At 36.7% G+C, this 22,768-nt stretch overlaps 2 protein-coding genes across 5 annotated transcripts in view; both read left to right on the top strand.

Annotated features, from left to right (window-relative positions):
- Window positions 1–6,896, top strand: part of CUL2 (cullin 2) — a 104,539-nt gene extending 97,643 nt beyond the window's left edge. For 3 of the 4 annotated variants that reach the window (XM_037835616.1, XM_037835614.1, XM_037835613.1), the window contains exons 18-21: window positions 46–266; window positions 2,929–3,030; window positions 5,271–5,387; window positions 6,320–6,896. In XM_037835616.1, coding sequence (XP_037691544.1) covers window positions 46–266; window positions 2,929–3,030; window positions 5,271–5,387; window positions 6,320–6,451 — 572 coding nt within the window. In that variant the 3' untranslated portion in view covers window positions 6,452–6,896. The remainder of the gene's footprint in view (window positions 1–45; window positions 267–2,928; window positions 3,031–5,270; window positions 5,388–6,319) is intronic. The other variant, XM_037835617.1, reaches the window with a different exon arrangement.
- Window positions 6,897–20,700: 13,804 nt separating this feature from the next.
- LOC119533815 (26S proteasome non-ATPase regulatory subunit 12-like) lies at window positions 20,701–22,427 on the top strand. Its single transcript, XM_037835618.1, has one exon. It carries the CDS (start codon window positions 20,701–20,703, stop codon window positions 22,069–22,071), a length of 1,371 nt encoding a protein of 456 aa, XP_037691546.1. The 3' UTR covers window positions 22,072–22,427.
- The last annotated feature ends 341 nt before the right edge of the window (window positions 22,428–22,768 follow it).

Raw genomic sequence — 22,768 nt, 5'->3', positions numbered from 1 at the left:
AGTAATTTTGAAATGTGTCTTTGGATGGTCAGTTTATAGTCACAGTTCTTGTTTTAATTGTAGGTGAAGTAAAAATGAACTATTTGGGCAAACCATATGTAGCCATGGTCACGACATACCAAATGGCGGTTCTTCTTGCCTTTAACAACAGTGAAATGGTCAGCTATAAAGAGCTTCAAGACAGCACCCAGATGAATGAAAAGGAACTGACCAAAACAATCAAATCATTACTAGATGTGAAAATGATTAACCATGATTCAGAAAAGGTACATGGTCATATTCTAAGGAATTTAAACTTTATAAACATTAAAGCTTTTTCGTGCGATGTTCATTTTAAAAGTAAGGTTAGAATTGATAATATTCTTTGCACTTGGAAAGCGCTTGAATCAACTGTAAGCTCTTAATATCTATGAACTTGAAGAATCGTAAAGAATGTAAGTTAGTGCCTGTGTGCCTTTATAGTATTTGTCCTATGCTGTGCCAGTTTACTGAAAAACTGTTTTTACACAGTTTTTACTGGAAAATTGTAAAAGAATTGTCATTGGGAGGATTCTGGTTAATTGAGGTTTTTAAACTAGCCTATCATAAATCTTCATGGTTTTTTTCCATGTATTTTTAAATTTTATGGTTCTTTAACTGTAAATGACAGCCTTTTGATTTGATAAACAGAATTAGAAACCCATCATGGCTGTTTTCTAAAATATAATAATTATATCTATTTTTACACAAATTTAAAATGTATATAATTCCATCCCAAGTGCTCACAAGTCCCTTAATTTCAGAACTCAGTTAACCACAATATATTTTTAACATTTGTCAAGACAAACCAATAGTATATTCCTTTCTTTCTTTATACCCTTTTTTATAGCATTCCTAGATGTTTAAATTTTAAATAATTTAATTTTAAATGCTTTTTTAAATAAAAGCAGTAGATGGTTAAATAAGAAAAATTCTTGTAATAGAGATGTTTCATTTTTATTTTGGTGAAGTTAATAGCCTACAGTTTATTTCTCTCATCAGTACATTTTGCTTTCATCCCTAAGATTATGGTGACATTTTTTATGACTTTAGAATCTTAATATAATATTAAATTATATTATGCCTTTGTGCTTAAAAAGTTTTTTTTTCCTAAAACATGTTAATTTTGCTGCCAAGAAATTTACAAAATAAATTTGATTTAGATTGCTTGTTTGCACATTAAGTATTTGATTATGTATCTGCCAAGTGCTTCTTGATTCTGCTGGCACATGCATTCCACTACCTTATATGAGTGGCTTTCTTAAGCCTGATAGAAAAGTTTTAATTCTAAAAATTGGCTTAACAACTTTCACCTGAGAAAAGGCCACTTGCTTCTCCTCACAGAGTGAATAAAACATGGATTGAAGGGTAAACCTTGTGAGAATCACCCCAGGGTCAAGGAGAAAGGATGCTTGTGTACCACTGGAAAAACAACTTGCTTCTATAGTCAGGTTATTTATAATTGGTGTTTTATTGTTGCAGCATTTTAAAAATCATTTGGTTGTTCAGTTTTTCAAAATAGAAGTGATAGGAGAGTTATGAACCTTGGTATTCCGTGAAAATTAATATGTTAAATTCTGTTTTTTTAAGCCAGTGAGCTTGACTCTTTATTTCATCCTAAGTTAATATATATATATATATAATAGTTGGATCAGAAAATAGCTTGTTCCTTAAATCTAAATGGAATAAAATTCTAGCAGTTGTAAGTTTAGGATTTTTTTTAATGTACTTTTATTGAGATATATTCACATAATATACAATCATTCAAAGTGTACAATCAGTTGTTCACAGTATCATCATTTAGTTCACAATCAATCTGTGAACATTTTCAGTACTCCAAAAAATAAAATTAAAATTAAGAGTATCCAAAACGTCCCCTTCCCCTCCTCCTTCCATTGTTCATTTACTTTTTTTAAATACAGTTTTATTGGGAAATATTCACCCACCCTAAGTCATCCACATTGTACAGTCGATTATTCACAGCACCATCATACATTTGTGCACTCATCACCAGAATCAATTTTTGAACCTTTTCCTTACTCTAAAATAAAAATAAAAGCAAAAAAGAACACTTAGATCTTTCCATCCCCTCCATCCCACCCTATTCTTCATCTAATTTTTGTCCCCATTTTTCCACTCATCTGTCCATATACTGGTTAAAGGGAGTGTGAGCCACAAGGTTTTCATAATCACACAGTCACACTATGCAAGCTACATAGTTATACAGTCGTCTTCAAGAATCAAGGTCACTCGGTTGCAGTTCGACAGCTTCAGGTATTTCCCTCTAGCCATTCCAACACACTAAAAATTAAAAGGTGATATCTGTATAGCTCATAACAAGACCCTCCAGAGTGACCTCTTGACTCCCATTTGAAATTTCTCAGCCACTGGAACCTTATTTTGTTTCATCTCTCTTCCCCCTTTTGGTCAAGAAGATCCTCTCAATCCCACAGTGCTGGGTCCAGGCTCGTCCCCAGAGGTTGTTTCCTGTGTTGCCAGGGGGATTTATACGCCTGGGTGTCATGTCCCACATAGAGGGGAAGGTAGTGAGTTCACCTGACGAGTGGGCTTAGAAAAAAGAGGGGACAACATCTGAGCAACACAGGCTCTCTTGGGGGGACTCCTAGGCACAATTATAAGTAGGCTTAGCCTCTCCCTTGCAGCAACTAGCATTACAAGGGAGAGCCCCCAGATCGAGGGCTTGGCCCACTAAATTGGCAGTTAGGATTGTTTTTTGCTTGTTGGTTTAACAGAAAATAATAAATTTTCTCTTAAGTAATCTTTATTAATAAAAATTATGAGCTTAGATTTTTTTGCTTGTTCATTATTTTATTTCATTGCACATTATTTGCAGCAAACTTATTTAATGGTTTTATATTTTATAAAGCTATGATTTTTTTTTTAATTTAGGAAGACATCGATGCAGAATCTTCATTTTCATTAAATATGAACTTCAGCAGTAAAAGAACGAAATTTAAGATTACGACATCAATGCAGAAAGACACACCACAGGCAAGTGTCATGTCTTTTGGGAATATTTTAGTGTTGGGTTTTGCAAGTGATAACATTAAGATAATGCAAAACTTTGTATGATATATCTTTTCTGGTTTATTCTTTGCATTTACAAACCTTGCAAACAAACCAAAATCTCTGCTAGTATTTTAGTTTTCTAAAAAGTAGTAGCAGGTATCTAATGATAAAGGTGTTATGGTTTAGTGACATTTGATCCTAAGCCATATTAAAACGTCTAGCTTTGCTTTGCATTATCTCTAAAAAATTCTAAACTTAAGAAGTAATATAAACTCCTATTTTTCATTTGTAAAGTAAGGAAAGGTTTTACACCTCATTTCTTTCAAAGAAAAGTTGCCGTGTGGAAAAATGCTTCTCAAATTTGAATGCGCAGGTAAATCACCTCGGGATCTTGTTAAAAAGCAAAATCTGATTTAAAGAGTCTAGAGTGGGGCCGGACACACTGTATTTCAGGCTAACTACCATATGTGCCAGAGTTTGAGGAGTGCATATTCACTGTCAATTCTTTGAAATCAGCAATCATCATTGCTTTCTTCTGAGATAGGCTCTTCATGTCATTTAAGTTTCCCAATTGCTTCCTGTATGCCACCCTGTCCTTGGACTCAGGATGTACATAAGATGTATAAGAAGGTATATAAGATGTTATGCCCTCTTATGGGAACTTACTGCCTCATGGGGGTGACAGACATTAATTCATTGCCATTAAATTTTTTTTTTTTTTAATCATCATTTTATTGAGATATATTCACATACCACGCAGTCATACAAAACAAATTGTACTTTCGATTGTTTACAGTACCATTACATAGTTGTACATTCATCACCTAAATCAATCCCTGACACCTTCATTAGCAGACACACAAAAATAACAAGAATAATAATTAGAGTGAAAAAGAGCAATTGAAGTAAAAAAGAACACTGGGTACCCCTGTCTGTTTGTTTGCTTCCCCTACTTTTCTACACATCCATCCATAAACTAGACAAAGTGGAGTTTGGTCCTTATGGCATTCCCAATCCCACTGTCACCCCTCATAAGCTACATTTTTTTTTTTTTTTTAATCATCATTTTATTGAGATATATTCACATACCACGCAGTCATACAAAACAAATTGTACTTTCGATTGTTTACAGTACCATTACATAGTTGTACATTCATCACCTAAATCAATCCCTGACACCTTCATTAGCACACACACAAAAATAACAAGAATAATAATTAGAGTGAAAAAGAGCAATTGAAGTAAAAAAGAACACTGGGTACCCCTGTCTGTTTGTTTGCTTCCCCTACTTTTCTACACATCCATCCATAAACTAGACAAAGTGGAGTTTGGTCCTTATGGCATTCCCAATCCCACTGTCACCCCTCATAAGCTACATTTTTATACAACTGTCTTCGAGATTCATGGGTTCTGGGTTGTAGTTTAATAGTTTCAGGTATCCACCACCAGCTACCCCAATTCTTTAGAACCTAAAAAAGGTTGTCTAAAGTGTGCATAAGAGTGCCCACCAGAGTGATCTCTCGGCTCGTTTTGGAATCTCTCTGCCACTGAAGCTTATTTCATTTCCTTTCACATTCATTGCCATTAAATTTGAACTCTAAAATCATTAAGATCCCATTTTTTTTTTCCAGGCTAGTGAAAAATAACTTGTAAAGTATGAATTGTATTTTACCTTTTTCAGAGTTGTGGGATCCCTGTCAATGGGTCATTGTCACCTTCTATGCCTTGTTTCTACTGTGTTTCTGAGAGCTCAACAGAGATAGGCCCTTTCTGGCCCATCCTTCATGGTTTCTCTACTTGAGCCAAGTAGAACCCTTCACACCTTCCCCTTGAAGCCTGGTCCCAAGTGCGCTTGTGCCAAATACTGCACTTGGTACAACCCGTCTAAAAGCATTCTGGTCTCGGGTCTGTAATCATTGATAGGGCAGTGGCCCTGAAAATTATTGCTCTATTTCACTTTAATCCTGCTTGATTGCATGTACATTCACTATACAGTTTACAGTAGTTCATTTTTTTTCTGATAATCTACCAACTTTAACTCTAGAAATTAAATGTAACACATTATTGATGCTTGGCAATGATTATGTGAGATGGGCATGTAACTGTATACTTTGATGTTCAGTATTGACTGGAGGTTTGTTTGAATTCACCAATAAAATTTAATTTAAAACGAGTTCAATGACTAATTTCTCATTTGCTAATTTTTTTTCCCTGTAAAATAGGAAATGGAGCAGACTAGAAGTGCTGTAGATGAGGACCGAAAAATGTACCTCCAAGCTGCTATAGTTCGTATCATGAAAGCACGAAAAGTGCTTCGGCATAATGCCCTTATTCAAGAGGTAAAAGGGGGAAAAAGTCCACAAGACTTTTTGGGCTAGAATGCATTATCAGTGTATGGATTAGGTCTGTTTCTTCTTAAATGATGACAGAAATATGATCTCCAAATAGCATAAAGAAATGCTTCATTACTTTAAATTTCAGTATTAAATTCTGATTTTCTTTGGCTTAAGTTTAAAGGTCTAAAACTCAATTTATTGAGTCTTTTCTCTAGGTATTAAATGAAGTTGACCATATCAAATATTCATTCTATAAATAGGGTGCTATGCTGGTCACCGGGGATATTATGTAGAATTTACAGTCCAATGGGAGAGAAATACATTACTGAAATAATATGCCAATAAATATAAAGTTACATTAACATGCACTGAAAGAAAGGTATCTAATACTAGGAGAACATACACTGAAGATCTGACTCTGGGGATGTTTGGGGAAACTTTCTTGAATCATGAGCTAATAGTTGGGTAGGGGGTCAGTGGAGACTTAGGGGTGTGTATGACAATTTAGGTTAATTAGTTTATAATTTTATTTAATTATTAATATTATTAGATTTTTCTATGTCTGTGTTCTGCATTTAATTCCTTCTCAACCTAAATGTTAAGCTTTTTCCATACTTGGCATAAAAAATTATTTTGGCCATCCTGTCACAATTGATAGATTTATGTTTTCCTTTGCCACCTCTGCACTACCCTGTTCAGTTTTAAAAATTTAATATTGTTCGTAGTACTCAATCTATCATGTTCACCCAATTAGGGTACTCTTATTCAACTTACTCTAATTTCATAACTGTTTTGAACATCTCTTTCCTCTGTGGATTAGGTCTATTTGTTGAAACTTCAGTAAATTTGAGACACATTATAGTTGATTGATTAAAAATAATTACTTATAGCTAAGTACTTGACAGTAGTTTGACATTGGTTTCTCTCTTGCACAGGTGATTAGCCAGTCAAGAGCCAGGTTTAATCCAAGTATCAGCATGATTAAGAAATGTATTGAAGTTCTGATAGACAAACAGTACATCGAACGCAGCCAAGCGTCAGCAGATGAATACAGTTATGTAGCGTGATGTTGCTGTCCTCCAAGTCTGGGTGTAAGAAGATCATTGCCATCACCATTTGGTGTGTTCCTGTGGGAAAACGCAGGCCTGTGCCTCCATAATTTGGTTATTTGGCAGCCCCTGTTTTTCTGCTGTTTACAACATCACCAGTGCCACGTCATGAGCATCAAAGAAAATGCCTCTAGATAATTTCAAGCTCATGTCATTATGACATTTCTTAAAACTTTATTAAAAGAATGAGTGAAGTATTGCTGAAATGTGGAAATTTGGTTGGATACCATGCTTTTTCTCCCCCTCACGTTTGCAGTTGATGTGTTTTTTTTTAATGTATTTTAAAGGACATAAAATTAAAAGACCTAAATATTGTAATAAGACAGATAACCTAATAATTGTATCTACATTAAAATGACAAACATGATATTGCTGCTTGTCAAATAAAAAAAATTAAGAAATAGTGCGCCTTTTTTTTATGTGGATGGAGTGTCAGGTTGGCCATGAAATAATGTATATAAGTGTTTATGGGTCATCAAGGCAGCTAGTGCAGCTGTAGTTGCATTTTTATCTGAATGACTTAATTCACTTGTACTCCTGCTTAAATCCTGCATGTAGGTTATTGTTCTTGAATGCATAAAAAAATTCATTCAGCATAAGGAATGCTTTATTTTTAAGGATTAGAACTGTATTGGGTATGACTGTTTTGAATATTGAGGATTTAATTCCATCAAGCATTTCTGGTGATGTACCACACCAAAGAAACAAAGTAGGAGAATATTTAGTGACCTCAAGCTTGGCAATAGAAAGAGCCTTTCACCCAAAAGTTGTCTAATATATTAGTTCAAAAATAGAATTATTAATTTGTCTTTCCTTTTTACCTTGCCATGAGATCCTGTGATAGCAGTGTTTTTCTTCCATACTCCCTCCCTATTATCCTTACATCTTTTATATCTTTCTGCCTTGAACACTTAGAAACCAGACTCAATTTCACCTGTCACAGGTGTGTTTAGCACACCATTTTTTTTTTCTGCCTGCATAATGTATTACACTAGATGCCACTTACATAGAGGCATGAAATTCTATTATTTTGTTTATTTTATATATTGATATATCTACCCCACTACACACACACACACACATGTGCATGTGCCTTTTTTTTAACTTGGAATATTTTATAGCATATCCCAAACAAATTATTTCACTTTTATTATCTCTAACAGAAAATACCTTTAAAAAATAAAAATTAGAACATAACCACAATGACATCATCACACCTAAAAAATAAATAATTACATATCATCTAACCCATGGTTCCATATTCGGTTTTCCCTTATTGTTGCAAAAATGGCTTTTACAGTAGGTTTGTTAGATAGCACTTTTTCTAATGCCCATAAGTTTTAAAAATCTGGTATTTAATAACTTTTACTGTATTTCTCATTTTTCCTTCCTTTCTAGAGAGGAAATAATGGCAAAGCATACCAGAGACTATTGTACATTCACTGTCAAAAACAAACCCTTGTTTTGATAACTTGTTAATAATGTTTTCCAAATTGATTCCTTTTTTTCTTAAATATTTATGAATGTTAAATCATAGTATCTAATTGTCAAGAAAGTATATTATATTAAAAATGGACAAAATACTTGTGCTGAGGAATATAGAAATGACTGACAAGAATTTTCTTCACATCTTTTCCCCATTTTACCTGAAATGAAACACAGGAAGTGCTTGTAAATAAAGAAGAAAAAGAGACATATACATTTAACATAATCACCATCCAGAAAAGAAGTAGTGTTTAGAATTTTTAGCACACACCTTCCCCTAAAGAGAATGAAGGGAAGAGTTGCAATTTTGTAAATTGGATTAGGCAGTTGAAGTCACCATTGAGAGTCCATAGCAAACATTCAGGTAATAATAACCTGGCAGGCCCTGTTAGGCAAACTGAAGTGCTTGTGAGTAAAAATGGTCAGAGCTACAAAAGGAAAAGGAGGAAAAAGAGGAATGGGTTCTCTATGCTTTATCTTTGAAAACAAAAATAATGTGAGCAAATATCCCAAGTTTTAAAAAAATCAATAACAAGACAATTAACAAGTATGAATCAGTGACAATATTTTACAGCCAGACGATATGCAGCCTTTGTGAACAATTTATCCTTTCCCTTTGAAACTCAGTATTTTAATTGATACTTTAGGTGCAGGTTTATTCCAGATTTATCATATAATATTTTATGATAATTTGCCTTAATATAAACAGAAAATGGACACTTGGGTTTGTGTTTTGTTTATAACTATTTTTCCTTATAGAATTTTATAACCTGTATATGCTACAAAGCTATAAAATTTCTCTTCATTTTAACCTTTACTAAGTGTAAATTATATGAGTGCAAATTAGGCTTCCACAATGTTATTTGTTTAATCTTCAGATAATCTTGTTAGGTAGGCAATGTTCCTCTCTTTCATAGTCAAGAAACTAAGTCAAGAAACTTCCAGGGGTCATTGCTATAAGTTGCAGAACCTGAATTTAAATCCCAGTCAAATTGTGGACCTAATAAATGTAGTCTATATATATATAGCATACCCTGTAAGACAGACAGAGTTAACTTCATTTTATACAGAAAGAACAACTTTTCCTCGCTTCAGAGTAGAAATTTCTATTTCTAGTTAAATGATGTATGATAATACATTTCATATTTTAGTTTCTTGTTATTTATTTAAGATAATTGCAAATATTCATGATTAAAGGGTTTGGCCCACAGCTAATTCATGGCAAAAGGTATTTGTGAATTTAATATATTATTTTCATATGTACACCTATAGAACATTTATTAGTGTATATATTTCAACATGTTACCAGTTTAAAAATTTGAGCTATAGAGTAGAAGTGTATACTTTATTCCACTCAATTTTTTGTTCCTAAGACAGATTTTTGGTTGAGCAAATGCAAAGTAAAGATGGAAATTTTAAAAATACTAGCCCTAACGGCTATTGCACATAGGCTGTAGCTAAATGAGTATAAATTAATATGGTGAGACTTAATGGTTAAAGATTGCTCTGTTGATGAAGCATATCTAAGGCCAAAGCAATTAAGTTAGCAAGTCTTATATGAGACATTCAACTTCCTAGGCCAGAATTCATTCAAAGTAGGATTCACTAATAGGGAGAAATGATATGCAATGACTGTAATACCCAGGAAATTCTAAGTGATTTTCCTTTTTCCCCCACACAATTCAGGCAATTCCTCTTCCTTTCTTCATCCAACAGACTATTGGTGCCAGTGTATTATGCTGAGCAAAAGGGCTGCAATGAGGAGCAAAAAATCCAATACATAGATAATCCTGAAAATTCAAAATGAAGCTACTAGAACTAATAAACCAATTCAGCAAAATGGTGGGATACAAGATCAACACACAACAATCAGTGGTGTTTCTATACACTAGTAATGAACAATCCGAAGGGAAAATTTAAAAAAATTCCATTTACAGTATAAAACAAATATCTAGAAATAAATTTAGCCAAAGATGTAAAGGACATGTACATGTAAAACTACATTACATTGCTGAAAAAAAGAAGATCTAAATAAATGAAAGGACATTCCCATGTTCATGGATTGGAAGACTTGTTAAGGTGTCAATTCTACAAAAAACTATATAAATGTTTAACACAATTCCAATCAAAATTGCAACAGACTTCTTTGCAGAAATGGAAAAGCCAACCATCAAATTCATTTGGAAAGGCAAATGGCTCTGAATGGCCAAAACCATTTTGAAGAAGAGCAAAGTTGGAGGACTTACACTTCCCCATTTTGAAACTTACTACAAAGCTACAGTAACCAAAACAGCAAGGACAGACACATGGACCAATGGAATTAAATTGAGAGTTCAGAAATAAACCCTCACATCTATGGCCAAATGATTTTTGACAAGGTTGCCAAGACCACTCAATTGAGAAAGAATAGTCTCTTCAACAAATGGTGCTGGGAAAACTGGATATCCATATGCAAAAGAATGAAGGAGGATCCCTACTTCACACCATGTACAAAAACAACTCAAAGTGGATCAAAGCGCTAAATATAAGAACTAAAACTATAAAACTCTTAGAAGAAAACAATATGGGAGCATTTTGATGACCTCGTGTTAGGCAATGGTTTATTAGATTTTACATTGAAAACAGGAGCAACAAAAGTAAAAATAAAATGGCACTTTACCAAATTAAAAACTGTGCATCCAAGGACTTTATTATTACAGTAGAAAGACAGCCTACAGAATAGGAGAAAATATTTGGAAACCACGTATCCAGTGAAGGATATCCTGCAGCTTAATGATGAAAACCAAACAACCCAACTTAAAAATGGGCACAGACAGACATGATTATTGTAATCGTCCCTAGAATGTAAGCTCTTATAGCAGTTAACTCTATTCCTGAATTGTAATGCCCATCTCTAAACTTTGACATGCTGATCCCTTAGTGTATAACCTGATTGGTCTCTGGAACAATGTGTATCTCTGCGACACCTGAAACTCAGAGTTAGAGCTCAGCAGATAATGAATGTCAGTATTAGTGCATGCAGCAACTGTTAAAAAAGAAAAAGCTGTAAAAGAGCCCAGACTTCAATTAGTGTTATGAATGAAGCAGATCTGGTTAAGACTAGGGGAAACTGGGCCAAAGGGTAAAGGTTGAAACTGACTGTGTTTTAAAATGTCAACTTCCATGTGAGACCAAGGGAAGAGATGTATATTTGGTGTAGGATCTATATTTTCTAAACAATGTAACTCTACAGTCGATTTGTTCAAACACCACAATTACATGGAACTTTGAATAGGAAGTGATATACGGTAGGTTAGTATAGGTTAGAGTGAAATAGTGACACATCCCAAAGTAATTTGGGCAGAGAATAAAAAATATATTTACAGCCTCCCCCCGCCACCCCGAGGAGCTGGGGGAAGGTGCAGAAGTGTTGGACTTCCTCACCTGGACTGATGGTGGTGTCACAAACATTGGGACTGGCGGTTTAATGTGCTGAGCCCTCTATCATGGGACTTGCCCTTATGAAGCTTGTTACTGCAAAGGAGAGGCTAAACTTGCAAATAATTGTGCCTAAGAGTCTCCCTGGGTACCTCTTTGTTGCTCAGATGTGGTCCTCTCTCTCTCTAACTGAGCCACCTTGGCAGGTGAACTCACTACCCTCCCCACTATGTGGGACCCAACTCCCAGGGGTGTAAATCTCCCTGCCAATGTGGGATATGACTCCCGAGGATGAATATGGACCCGGCACCATGCGATTGAGAATATCTTCTTGACCAAAAAGGGGATGCAAAATGAGACGAAATGCTTTCAGTGGCTGAGAGATTTCAGATGGAGTCGAGAGGTCACTCTGGTGGACATTCTTATGCACTATATAAATAACACCTCCTAGGTTTTAATGTATTGGAATAACTAGAAGTAAATACTTGAAACTACCAAACTCCAATGCAGTATCTGGACTTCTGAAGATGATTGTATAATAATGTAGATTACAAGGGGTGACCGTGTGATTGTGAAAACCTTGTGGATCACACTCCCTTTATCTAGTGTATGGATGGATGAGTAGAAAAATGGGGACAAAAACTAAATGACAAATAGGGTGGGATGGGGGGATGGTTTGGGTGTTCTTTTTTTACTTTTATTTTTTACTCTTATTCTGATTCCATCTGATGTAAGGAAAATATTCAGAAATAGATTGTGGTGATGAATGCGTAACTATATGATTGTACTGTGAACAGTTGATTGTATGCCATGGATGATTGTATGGTATGTGAATATATTTCAATAAAACTGAATTTTAAAAAAAAAATGGGCACAAATGCAAAATGAAACAAAATAAAGTTTCAGTGGCTGAGAGATTCCGAATGGAGTCAAGAAGTCACTCTGGTGGACATTCTTATGCACAATATAGATAACCCTTTTTAGATTTTAATGCATTGGAATAGCTAGAAGTAAATACCTGAAACTATCAAACTGCAACCCAGTAGCCTTGACTCTTGAAGATGATTGTATAGCAATGTAGCTTACAAGAAGTGACAGTGTGATTGTGAAAGCCTTGTGGATCATACTCCCTTTAACCAGTGTATGGATGGATGAGTAGAAAAATGGGGACTAAAAACTAAATGAAAAATAGGGTTGTGGGGGGGGGTGTTTTGAGTGTTCTTTTATTTTTTATTCTTATTTTCACTTTTTCTGGTACAAGGAAAATGTTCAAAAAATAGATTGGGATGATGAATGCACAACTATATGATGGTACTGTAAACAATTATATACTTCGGATGATTGTATAGTATGTGAATATATCTCAATAAAATTGAATTTAAAAAATGGGCACAAGACTGTATAGACATTACTCCAAAGAAGAAATTCATATGGCCAGCAGATACATGAAAAGAGGCTCAACGTCATTAACCAACAGGGAAATGCAAATGAGATAATTAAATAACATCTCACACCCACTAGCATGGTTACTATTAAAAAAATCATAAGTTTGGAGAGGATGTGGAGAAACCAGAACACTTGTACATTGTTGGTGGGAACGTAAAGTGGTACAGCTACTGTGGAAACAGTCTGACGATTCCTCAGGAAGTTACGTATAGAATTACCACATGACCTGGCAATCCCACTTTTAAGTTCAAAGGGACTTGAACAGATCCTTGCACATTGATGTTCATAATAGCATTATTCAGAATTGTCAAAAGGTGTAAGCAACCCAAGTATCCAACAGATGAATGGATAAACAAAATGTGGTATATACATACAATGGAATATTATTCAGCCATAAAAAGGAATGAAGTTCTGATGCATGCTACAACCTGGATGAAGCTTGAAGACATCATGTCAAGTGAGATAAGCCAGATCCAAGTGGATAGATACTGTGTGATCTTTCTTAAACAAGCAGAATATGCAAATTCATAAAATCAGAAAATGAAATGCAGGTTACCAGGTGCTGAGTTGGGGAGGAGAATGGGGAGTTAATGCTTAATTGGTTCGGAGTTTCTGTTTGGGGTGATGGAAAAGTTTGGGCCATGGATGATGGTGATGGAGGCAAAACTTTGTGAATGTAATTGATACCACTGAATTGTATATTTAAAAATGGTTTAAAAGGAGGATTTTAGGTTGTATATATATTATCACATGCAAAAAAAACCACAAAGGTTTTACCGTTGGGAAGACGGTTGCTGCAAAGGAGAGGCTAGGCCTCCCTATAATTGTGCCTAAGAGCCTCCTCCCGAATGCCTCTTTGTTGCTCAGATGTGACCCTCTCTCTCTAGCTAAGCCAACTTGAAAGGTGAAATCACTGCCCTCCCCCCTACGTGGGATCAGACACCCAGGGGAGTGAATCTCCCTGGCAACGTGGAATATGACTCCCGGGGAGGAATGTAGACCTGGCATCGTGGGACGGAGAACATCTTCTTGACCAAAAGGGGAATGTGAAAGGAAATGAAATAAGCTTCAGTAGCAGAGAGATTCCAAAAGGAGCCGAGAGGTCACTCTGGTGGGCACTCTTACGCACACTTTAGACAACCCTTTTTAGGTTCTAAAGAATTGGGATAGCTGGTGGTGGATACCTGAAACTATCAAACTACAACCCAGAACCCATGAATCTCAAAGACAGTTGTATAAAAATGTAGCTTATGAGGGGTGACAATGGGATTGGGAAAGCCATAAAGACCACACTCCACTTTGTCTAGTTTATGGATGGATGAGTAGAAAAATAGGGGAAGGAAACAAACAGACAAAGGTACCCAGTGTTCTTTTTTACTTCAATTGCTCTTTTTCACTCTAATTATTATTCTTGTTATTTTTGTGTGTGTGCTAATGAAGGTGTCAGGGATTGATTTAGGTGATGAATGTACAACTATGTAATGGTACTGTGAAAAATCAAATGTACGATTTGTTTTGTATGACTGCGTGGTATGTGAATATATCTCAATAAAATGAAGATTTAAAAAAAAAAAAAAGTATTGGGGTAGCTGGTGGTGGATACCTGAAACTATCAAACTACAACCCAGAACCCATGAATCTCGAAGACAATTGTATAAAAATGTAGCTTATGAGGGGTGACAATAGGATTGGGAAAGCCATAAGGACCACACTCCACTTTGTCTAGTTTATGGATGGATGAGTAGAAAAATAGGGGAAGGAAACAAACAAACAAACAGACAAAGGTACCCAGGGTTCTTTTTTACTTCAATTGCTCTTTTTCACTTTAATTATTATTCTTGTTATTTTTGTGTGTGTGCTAATGAAGGTGTCAGGGATTGATTTAGGTGATGAATGTACAACTATGTAATGGTACTGTGAACTATCGAATGTACGATTTGTTTTGTATGACTGCGTGGTATGTGAATATATCTCAATAAAATGAAGATTTAAAAAAAAATGGTTTAAAAGGAGGATTTTAGGTTGTATATATATTATCACATGCAAAAAAAAAAAACACAAAAACACCCATAGAGCTGTATAACAAAGAATCAACTCTAATGTGAACCTGTGGGCTAAAGTTAACAGCATAATTACCATAACATAGTTTCATCAATTATAACAAAGGTACCATGCTAATGCAAAATGTTAATAGGGAAAACTGATGGGGGGGTGTATGGGAATTCTGTACTTTCAGCATGAATTTTCTGTAAACCTACAACTGCTCCAATTAAAAAAAAAAAAGAAAAAAAAGGAACTAGGGTGAAAAGATGGTTGTGCCCATAGGGAGCTTTTATTCTGTGACATCCAGTTATAAATGTACCATTCCAAATGTGATAAGTGCTTATAAAGGACAATCCTGGGTACTATGAGGAAGATTGCACAAGAGACAGTAAAAAGGCAAAGAGAATGAAGGTAGAAGGAGTAGTCTTAAGAGGAATAACAGACATCCTGAGGTAAAGAAGCAGCAACCACAAACTAGGAATGAAAATACCAGCATGGCTGAATTATGTTGATTTTAAGCAAGGAATGATTTAATTATATTTGCATTAAAAGAAATAATTGATGATCATGTTTCCTTAAGTTGGATGGTGGATACATGTATATTCGTTTTATTATGCTTTATATTGTGTACAAATTTGTTACATAATTTTCCTATGGTGTTGGTGAACTATTTCTCAGAAATATTTTCAAATTTTAGTAGAAAATGGATAAAGTGTTATTGTGAGGAATGAACTCTAGAGGGCTAATGATGGATAGAGTGAGATGAGCTAGGAGGCTTTGGCAGTAGTGTGGTAATGAGGAGACCTCCAGAGGGATAAAGTAGATAAAATTGACATGACAATAATGGATCGGGTTTGGGTGACTGAGCAAAGGAATGAATCAAGGATGACACCTAGATTTTTGGCTTTCACAACTAATGTCATTCAGGGAGCTGGAGAACCCTGGAAGAGGGCCAGAGTGGAGAAGGGAGATAATGAGCTTGGTTTTAGATACGTTCCGCTTGATGTGCTTTTGAGATATCCAAGTGGAGCAGGCAGTTGGTTAAACAAGTCTGAATGTCTACTGCACAGATGACCAATCCTGAATGTGAGAAACCTATCAGACAATGGTTTGATCCATTCACATTTTTCTGAATCTTTAACCCATGAATTAACAATGTTAGGTTAAATGTCACTAGGGAGTAATAAACATTTACTACCACACAAATACATATATTTTAAATCATAAAAACAGGAAGTAAAAGGGATGAGAATTTATTTTGTCATTTATATGCATTCTAAGATTTGTTTTCCTATATTCAGTGGGTGGTTTTGCTCACCCCACTTTGAGGCTAGGTCATATTTACAGAAGTAGTGTAATTGAATCAAAATTAAATCTGCCTTAGGATTATTTCTTATATTCACAAATCTTTGTCAAGCCCTGCCCTTGAAGGAAAGAGGTATAGATGTTTTGCATTCTCCTCCTGGCAAGTTTAAAGATACCATTTATTAGCAAAAGAAGAAACAGGAACCAACTTGTGGAAAAGAATAAAAAGGAAGAATTTTTTGTTTATTCATTACTGTTTTCTTCTCCATTGTTAGTAGCTAGGCAAAGTTACCCTGTATGGCTCGATTAATACTTGCTTTGGAGATGTTTGTTGTCAAAGAATCACCATCAACAAGATAAAGAATATATACATAAACAAAAAGCCAGTGTCTATGCACAGGTATGGTTGTTTGCTCATTTGGAGATAGAAGATTGTTCTTAAATCCTGTATTCAATCCAATGTGAGCCTGTAACTTCATTGTTTCCTGGACACTGTCTTCACTTTTAGCCCTACTGCATTATACTGCAAATGCACACTATTGATCACACATACCAGGAGAAAATGAGGAAGACTCTAAGTGAATCCATGACCTGCCATAAAAACTATTCAAAGACCTCTGCTAATAGTGAATATGTCTGCATATGAAGGAAGGCACACCCTATAAATAAATTCCCAAAGAGAAAAAACTCAGGTTAAGTCCAGAGTGTTTAATCATTTGCTTGTTTGTTTGCATGCGGGTGTTTGGTATGTTTCTATTTAGCAAGAGACCACAGGCAGCTGGGAGAGATGTTAAATTTTAACCTGTCCCAGCTGCTTGACAGGACACAAAGGTTGCTCATTGGCAGAGCCCCTCCCCCTGGAGTGTATAAAAGCGCCTCCTTCACTCAGTGCAGGTGTCTGTCGTCTCTGACATGAAGCCAGGTGTGTGTGTGCTGCCAACCACTGACCCTCACCTGAGCAGTTGGCGTCCCCAGGGGACTGGCCAAGCTGAGATCTTTTTCCCCTTTTCTTTTGGATCCTTTGTGCTGTGCAAGCAATAAGGCAGTCATTCGATTATATAATAATGTAGATTACAAGGGGTGACAGTGCGATTGTGAAGACCTTGTGGATCACACTCCCTTTCTCTAGTGTATGGATGAGTAGAAGAAAAATGGGGATAAAAACTAAAGGACAAATGGGGTGGGATGGGGGGGATGATTTGGGTGTTCTTTTTTCACTTTTATTTTTTATTCTTGTTCTGGTTCTTTCTGATGTAAGGAAAATGTTCAGAGATAGATTGTGGTGATGAACGCATAACTATGTTATCATACTGTGGACAGTTGATTGTATACCATGGATGATTGTATGGTGTTTGAACGTATTTCTATAAAACTGAATTTAATAAAAAAAAATAAAAAATAAAAAAAATAAAGCAGTCATTTGCTGGGAGCCTCTGTTGTTTCTGAGCCTGTGTTCCCATGAAACACCATAGAGCAATTTTCTCCACACAACTGCCCAAGTCCTCTGAGCTGGGCCTTCTTTTTGGTTTTCCAGCTTCCCTCTAAGACCAAGGCCTTGTCTAGAACCCCAGGTGGTGGTAGATTGCTGATACCATGCCGTCTTCCTGTCATGTTACACACACACGTACACACACCAGTTGTTACGGTACTTTGAGGAAGGACCTTTGAAATGCTGCCTGCCATCCCTTGCTGTTATGCCCTGCCCACTGGGTTGGAGTGCCTAGTCCTAATGATTGCCAAATCATGCTGAATTTAGTACATTCTCGGACGCTGGGCTTTGGGCTGCCTAGAAGCCCTCGTTGGAGTCAGTCTCTGCAGCTGCATCAGTTTTGCCATTCCCTGGTTCCAGCATTTTTCCACAGACCTCTTCTCTTCCTAGCTCCCCTTTATGCCTCATGCCCATGCCCACCCTTGGTTCTAGTTTGTTTTCTGGAGCAGCAGAGAACAAATTTGAGCCCCCTGCTACATGGTAATTCTTCACAACTTTTTTCCTGCAAGCCAAACATTCCTCATTTATGAAGGTTTCCAAACCATTTTCTAAAATGGTGCACACTTTAGCTCTCTAAAGTCCCACTGGGAAGTGCCAATTGTTAGAACCTGATCAACTGTTCAGTCACTTCTCAAGAAGCTCATAAGTTGCGTCTAATAACTAAGAGCAAAAGATGAGTTCTTGAAAGATTTGCTTTTGAATCCAGACCCCAACTATGTTTCTTTTGGCTTAAATAAAATAGCATTTTCTTTAACATGTAGCAGAAATACCCAGGGAAGCATCAGTTTCCCAAGTTAGATGCTCTTGGTATCCACTCTGTGAGCCAAGGAAAAGGAATCTCCAGAATCCCTAGAGGAATTTGATATGTGAGAGAGACTCAAAGCAACAAATGCTACCTTGCCTTTTCCACAAGAAAGAGAACTAAGGGCAACCTGTTTCCTGATTCTAGGCTGACATTGTTCGGGCCACAGAAAATGTGCTCTCCAGAAAGAAGTACAGATGCCAGCCTATTATTCTGCTATCAGCTGAGGGATCTGGAAAATCTTAGACCAAAAATATCTTCCAAAAATCACCCTTACCTTAGTGTCTAAAATTTCTCTACTGAAGAATCCTTTGGGTTTAAGGTATCAAAGTTTCTGGTTATTATGCAAATTGGTTTTCTGGGTGGGCTCATGTCTCTCCATGCCTCTGCTTTTCTACTGGTCGAGCCAGCAAGACACCATTCAGTGCCCTGCAGGGGACAGGCCACAACTCCTGCTCTGGGTGGAAGGAGGCAGTCTGAGGGACCCTCAGAGTGGGAGGGTAAGCCCTGGAGACTGGGCCAGAGGACCTGAGAGTGAGGACGAGAAGGGCTTTGGAAAACAGACTTCTTCCATGAAGCCCCACCATAGATCTTTATTTCCCTTTGCTGATTTGAGTTCTGGCGAACAGGTATTTTTTGTAGGTAACCTATGCATTCAAATACTGGTGTGATTTTTTTTACTCTGTTTTGGGACATGATGATTTCTCCCTCCAAGTAGGGTGACAGCATTTTGGAAGCCTTGAGCTGCAGGAGCTAAACTTGCAAGGGCTAGCTTGTTAGAAAGGCTCCATTCTGTCCCCAGACCCGAAGGCATTTAATAATTCCAGTCTACCAGTAGCTGCCTGAAGCATCTGACCCTAAGCATGTTACTAACTATCTCTCAATGAACAATAATAGTAGGGTTGTTATGAGGATTAAATGAAATAACTTATCCAAAATTTCCGAGCACTATGCATAGCATGCTATTTTAAATGTTTGATAAATAATATTTGCCTTCTCATAGATTCAGGCTCCACAGTACCAATAACAAATACTGCTCTAAATATTTCTCTTTTCTCCCTGAAGACAAAGAAAGGTCCTTTCATGGAACTGGTCATGGTTGTTTGTAATTAACTGACACCAATGGGACGATGGCATTTCCTTCCTAACTCCTTTTCAACTACCAACTCCCTTTCCCGAGGACAGCAGAAGCTGGGCCAGCAGGCAGGTAAAGCTTGGAGGGTTCCTGCTCTGCCAAGGGGAAAGACCAAAACACGGCTCCAGTGTAGAACTGTGTTCCCCTCCGGGGACGGTGGGAGTTGAGGACCAGCCGTCGGGAGCTCGGGTACGACCAGGGCACTCTCTCTGGAAGGGCTTGACCATCTCTGGAGAAGACCTGTGGACTTGCTGTCCCCTAGGCTGGGCGCAACAAGGACCTAATGCTGAGGAGGCTGGGAGAGCACCTGGCCCTGAGTCTGGACAGGAGACTGGGGGCAGCTGAGGAGACGACTGGGGGCAGAAATGCTTTCCCAGTTCCCCCTCAACTTGCCAGCTGGCACATCACCTCCCTCAGGGGCAGAGAGTTGGGCCTTTCATGGCTTGTGCAATTGCTGAAAGTATCCTGTTAGCTGATCATGGACCAGGTAATAGAGCCCTGGGCAAGCAAAGGACAGTTACAACCACCTGGAGGGGACTACCTCGTGAAAAGCAAGGATTAAAGGCCACATTCAACAACATAAACCAAAAAGCAATCACAAATCAATTGAAAAGACTCAGTTACAGCATAAAAATAAAAATGCTTTGTAGAAATAAGAAACACAGACTTTGAGTTTTAAATTTCAATGCATGGACTGAAAAATAATGATGAAAATCTGAATTAGTGGTCCAAAAGATGCAGTGAAAGAAAAATTGCAAACAGATGGACATATTGAAAGGAATAGATAAAATACTTGAAGGGAAGATACAGAAGAGTTTACATGTGAATAATAAAATTTGCAGAAAGACGAAAGAACTAAGTAGAGGAGAAGTGATAATTAAATAATTTAAAATTCCTGCATGCTAAAGAAAGACCTGAGTCTTAAAATGAACAAGTTTACCACATCTAGACTGAATTACTAACATTACTAATTACTAAAAATTCTAGAATTCCAAGGAAAAAGAGAAAAATCTTTCAGACCCTGGGCAGAAGGAACTTTTTATTTAAAAAGAAACAGAAACAGAAGGGACGTTCAGGCAGGGACCATGGCGGAAGGTGGTTCGGAGCGGGCCGACGGGCGCATCGTCAAGATGGAGGTGGACTATAGCGCCACTGTGGATCAGCGCCTGCCCGAATGCGAGAAGCTGGCCAAGGAAGGAAGACTTCAAGAAGTCATTGAAACCCTTCTCTCTTTGGAAAAACAGACCTGTACTGCTTCTGATATGGTGTCTACATCCCGTATCTTAGTTGCAGTAGTGAAGATGTGCTATGAGGCTAAAGAATGGGATTTACTTAATGAAAACATTATGCTTTTGTCAAAACGGCGGAGTCAGTTAAAACAAGCTGTTGCAAAAATGGTTCAACAGTGCTGTACTTATGTTGAAGAAATCACAGACCTCCCAGTCAAACTTCGATTAATTGATACTCTACGAATGGTTACAGAAGGAAAGATCTATGTTGAAATTGAGCGTGCTCGACTGACTAAAACATTAGCAACTATAAAAGAACAAAATGGTGATGTGAAAGAGGCAGCCTCCATTTTACAAGAGTTACAGGTGGAAACCTATGGGTCAATGGAAAAGAAAGAGCGAGTGGAGTTTATTTTGGAGCAAATGAGGCTTTGCCTAGCTGTGAAGGATTACATTCGTACACAAATCATCAGCAAGAAAATTAACACCAAATTTTTCCAGGAAGAAAATACAGAGAAATTAAAGTTGAAATATTATAATTTAATGATTCAGCTGGATCAACATGAGGGATCCTATTTGTCTATTTGTAAGCACTACAGAGCAATATATGATACTCCCTGTATACAGGCAGAAAGTGAAAAGTGGCAGCAGGCTCTGAAAAGTGTTGTTCTCTATGTTATCTTGGCTCCTTTTGACAATGAACAATCAGATTTGGTTCACCGAATAAGCAGTGACAAGAAGTTAGAAGAAATTCCTAAATACAAGGATCTTTTAAAGCTTTTTACCACAATGGAGTTGATGCGTTGGTCTACACTTGTTGAGGATTATGGAATGGAATTAAGAGAAGGTTCTCTTGAGAGTCCAGCCACTGATGTTTTTGGTTATACAGAGGAAGGTGAAAAAAGGTGGAAAGACTTGAAGAACAGAGTTGTTGAACATAATATTAGAATAATGGCCAAGTATTACACGAGGATAACAATGAAGAGGATGGCACAACTTCTGGATCTATCTGTTGATGAATCAGAGGCTTTTCTCTCAAATTTAGTAGTTAACAAGACCATCTTTGCTAAAGTAGACAGGTTGGCAGGAATTATCAACTTCCAGAGACCCAAGGATCCAAATAATTTATTAAATGACTGGTCTCAGAAACTGAACTCATTGATGTCTCTGGTTAACAAAACTACACACCTCATTGCCAAAGAGGAGATGATACATAATCTACAATAAGGGGTCTTAGTGCCCTTGATGCTTTTAGAAAAGAGTTAAAATTGGAGGTGATTAAAGAAAAAAAAAGACTATTATCATGGTGTATATGTTGGGTTTTTTCCCTTCTCAACTCCTTTGTCTAAAATTTAAAAGATAGTGAATATCTTTGAGGCCCTTTTTAACTTTTAGGACCCCTGATTTCATTAATTGTTTAACTTTATGTTTGCAGTGGGTGCAAAAATATAACATTTTTATTGTCTGAGTACTCAAAAAGTTGTGTCATAACTTACCCAAATATGTATTCTATTGTTTGAAACCTTTTTAGCTATTTGTTTCATTCCACTAACAACTATAATTATAATAATAAAAGCAGTATATGCACGTTAAAAAAAAAAAAAAAAAAGAAACAGAAACAGATTGGCATTGAATTTGTCTTCTAGAACATGGAAACTAGAAAATGGTGGAATAACTTCTATAAACTACTGAAAGAAAACCAGCCAAAATTACCATACGACCGTTAGGGTAAAAGAAAGATAGTCAAAATGATGCAAAGTTAGGGAATAAATGGACCTCAGGGATATGATAGATAATATGAAACGTCCGAATATAAGACTCATTGGTGTCCCAGAAGGGGAAGAAAAGGGTAAAGGTCTAGGAAGAGTATTCAAAGAAATTGTTGGGGAAAACTTCCCAAATCTTCTAAACAACATAAATACAC

Source organism: Choloepus didactylus, chromosome 5 (assembly GCF_015220235.1).
Source record: "Choloepus didactylus isolate mChoDid1 chromosome 5, mChoDid1.pri, whole genome shotgun sequence".
NCBI classification, from domain to species: domain Eukaryota; kingdom Metazoa; phylum Chordata; class Mammalia; order Pilosa; family Megalonychidae; genus Choloepus; species Choloepus didactylus.
The sequence above is the reverse complement of the archived record's forward strand: the minus strand, read 5'-3'. Positions and strand labels throughout refer to the sequence as shown.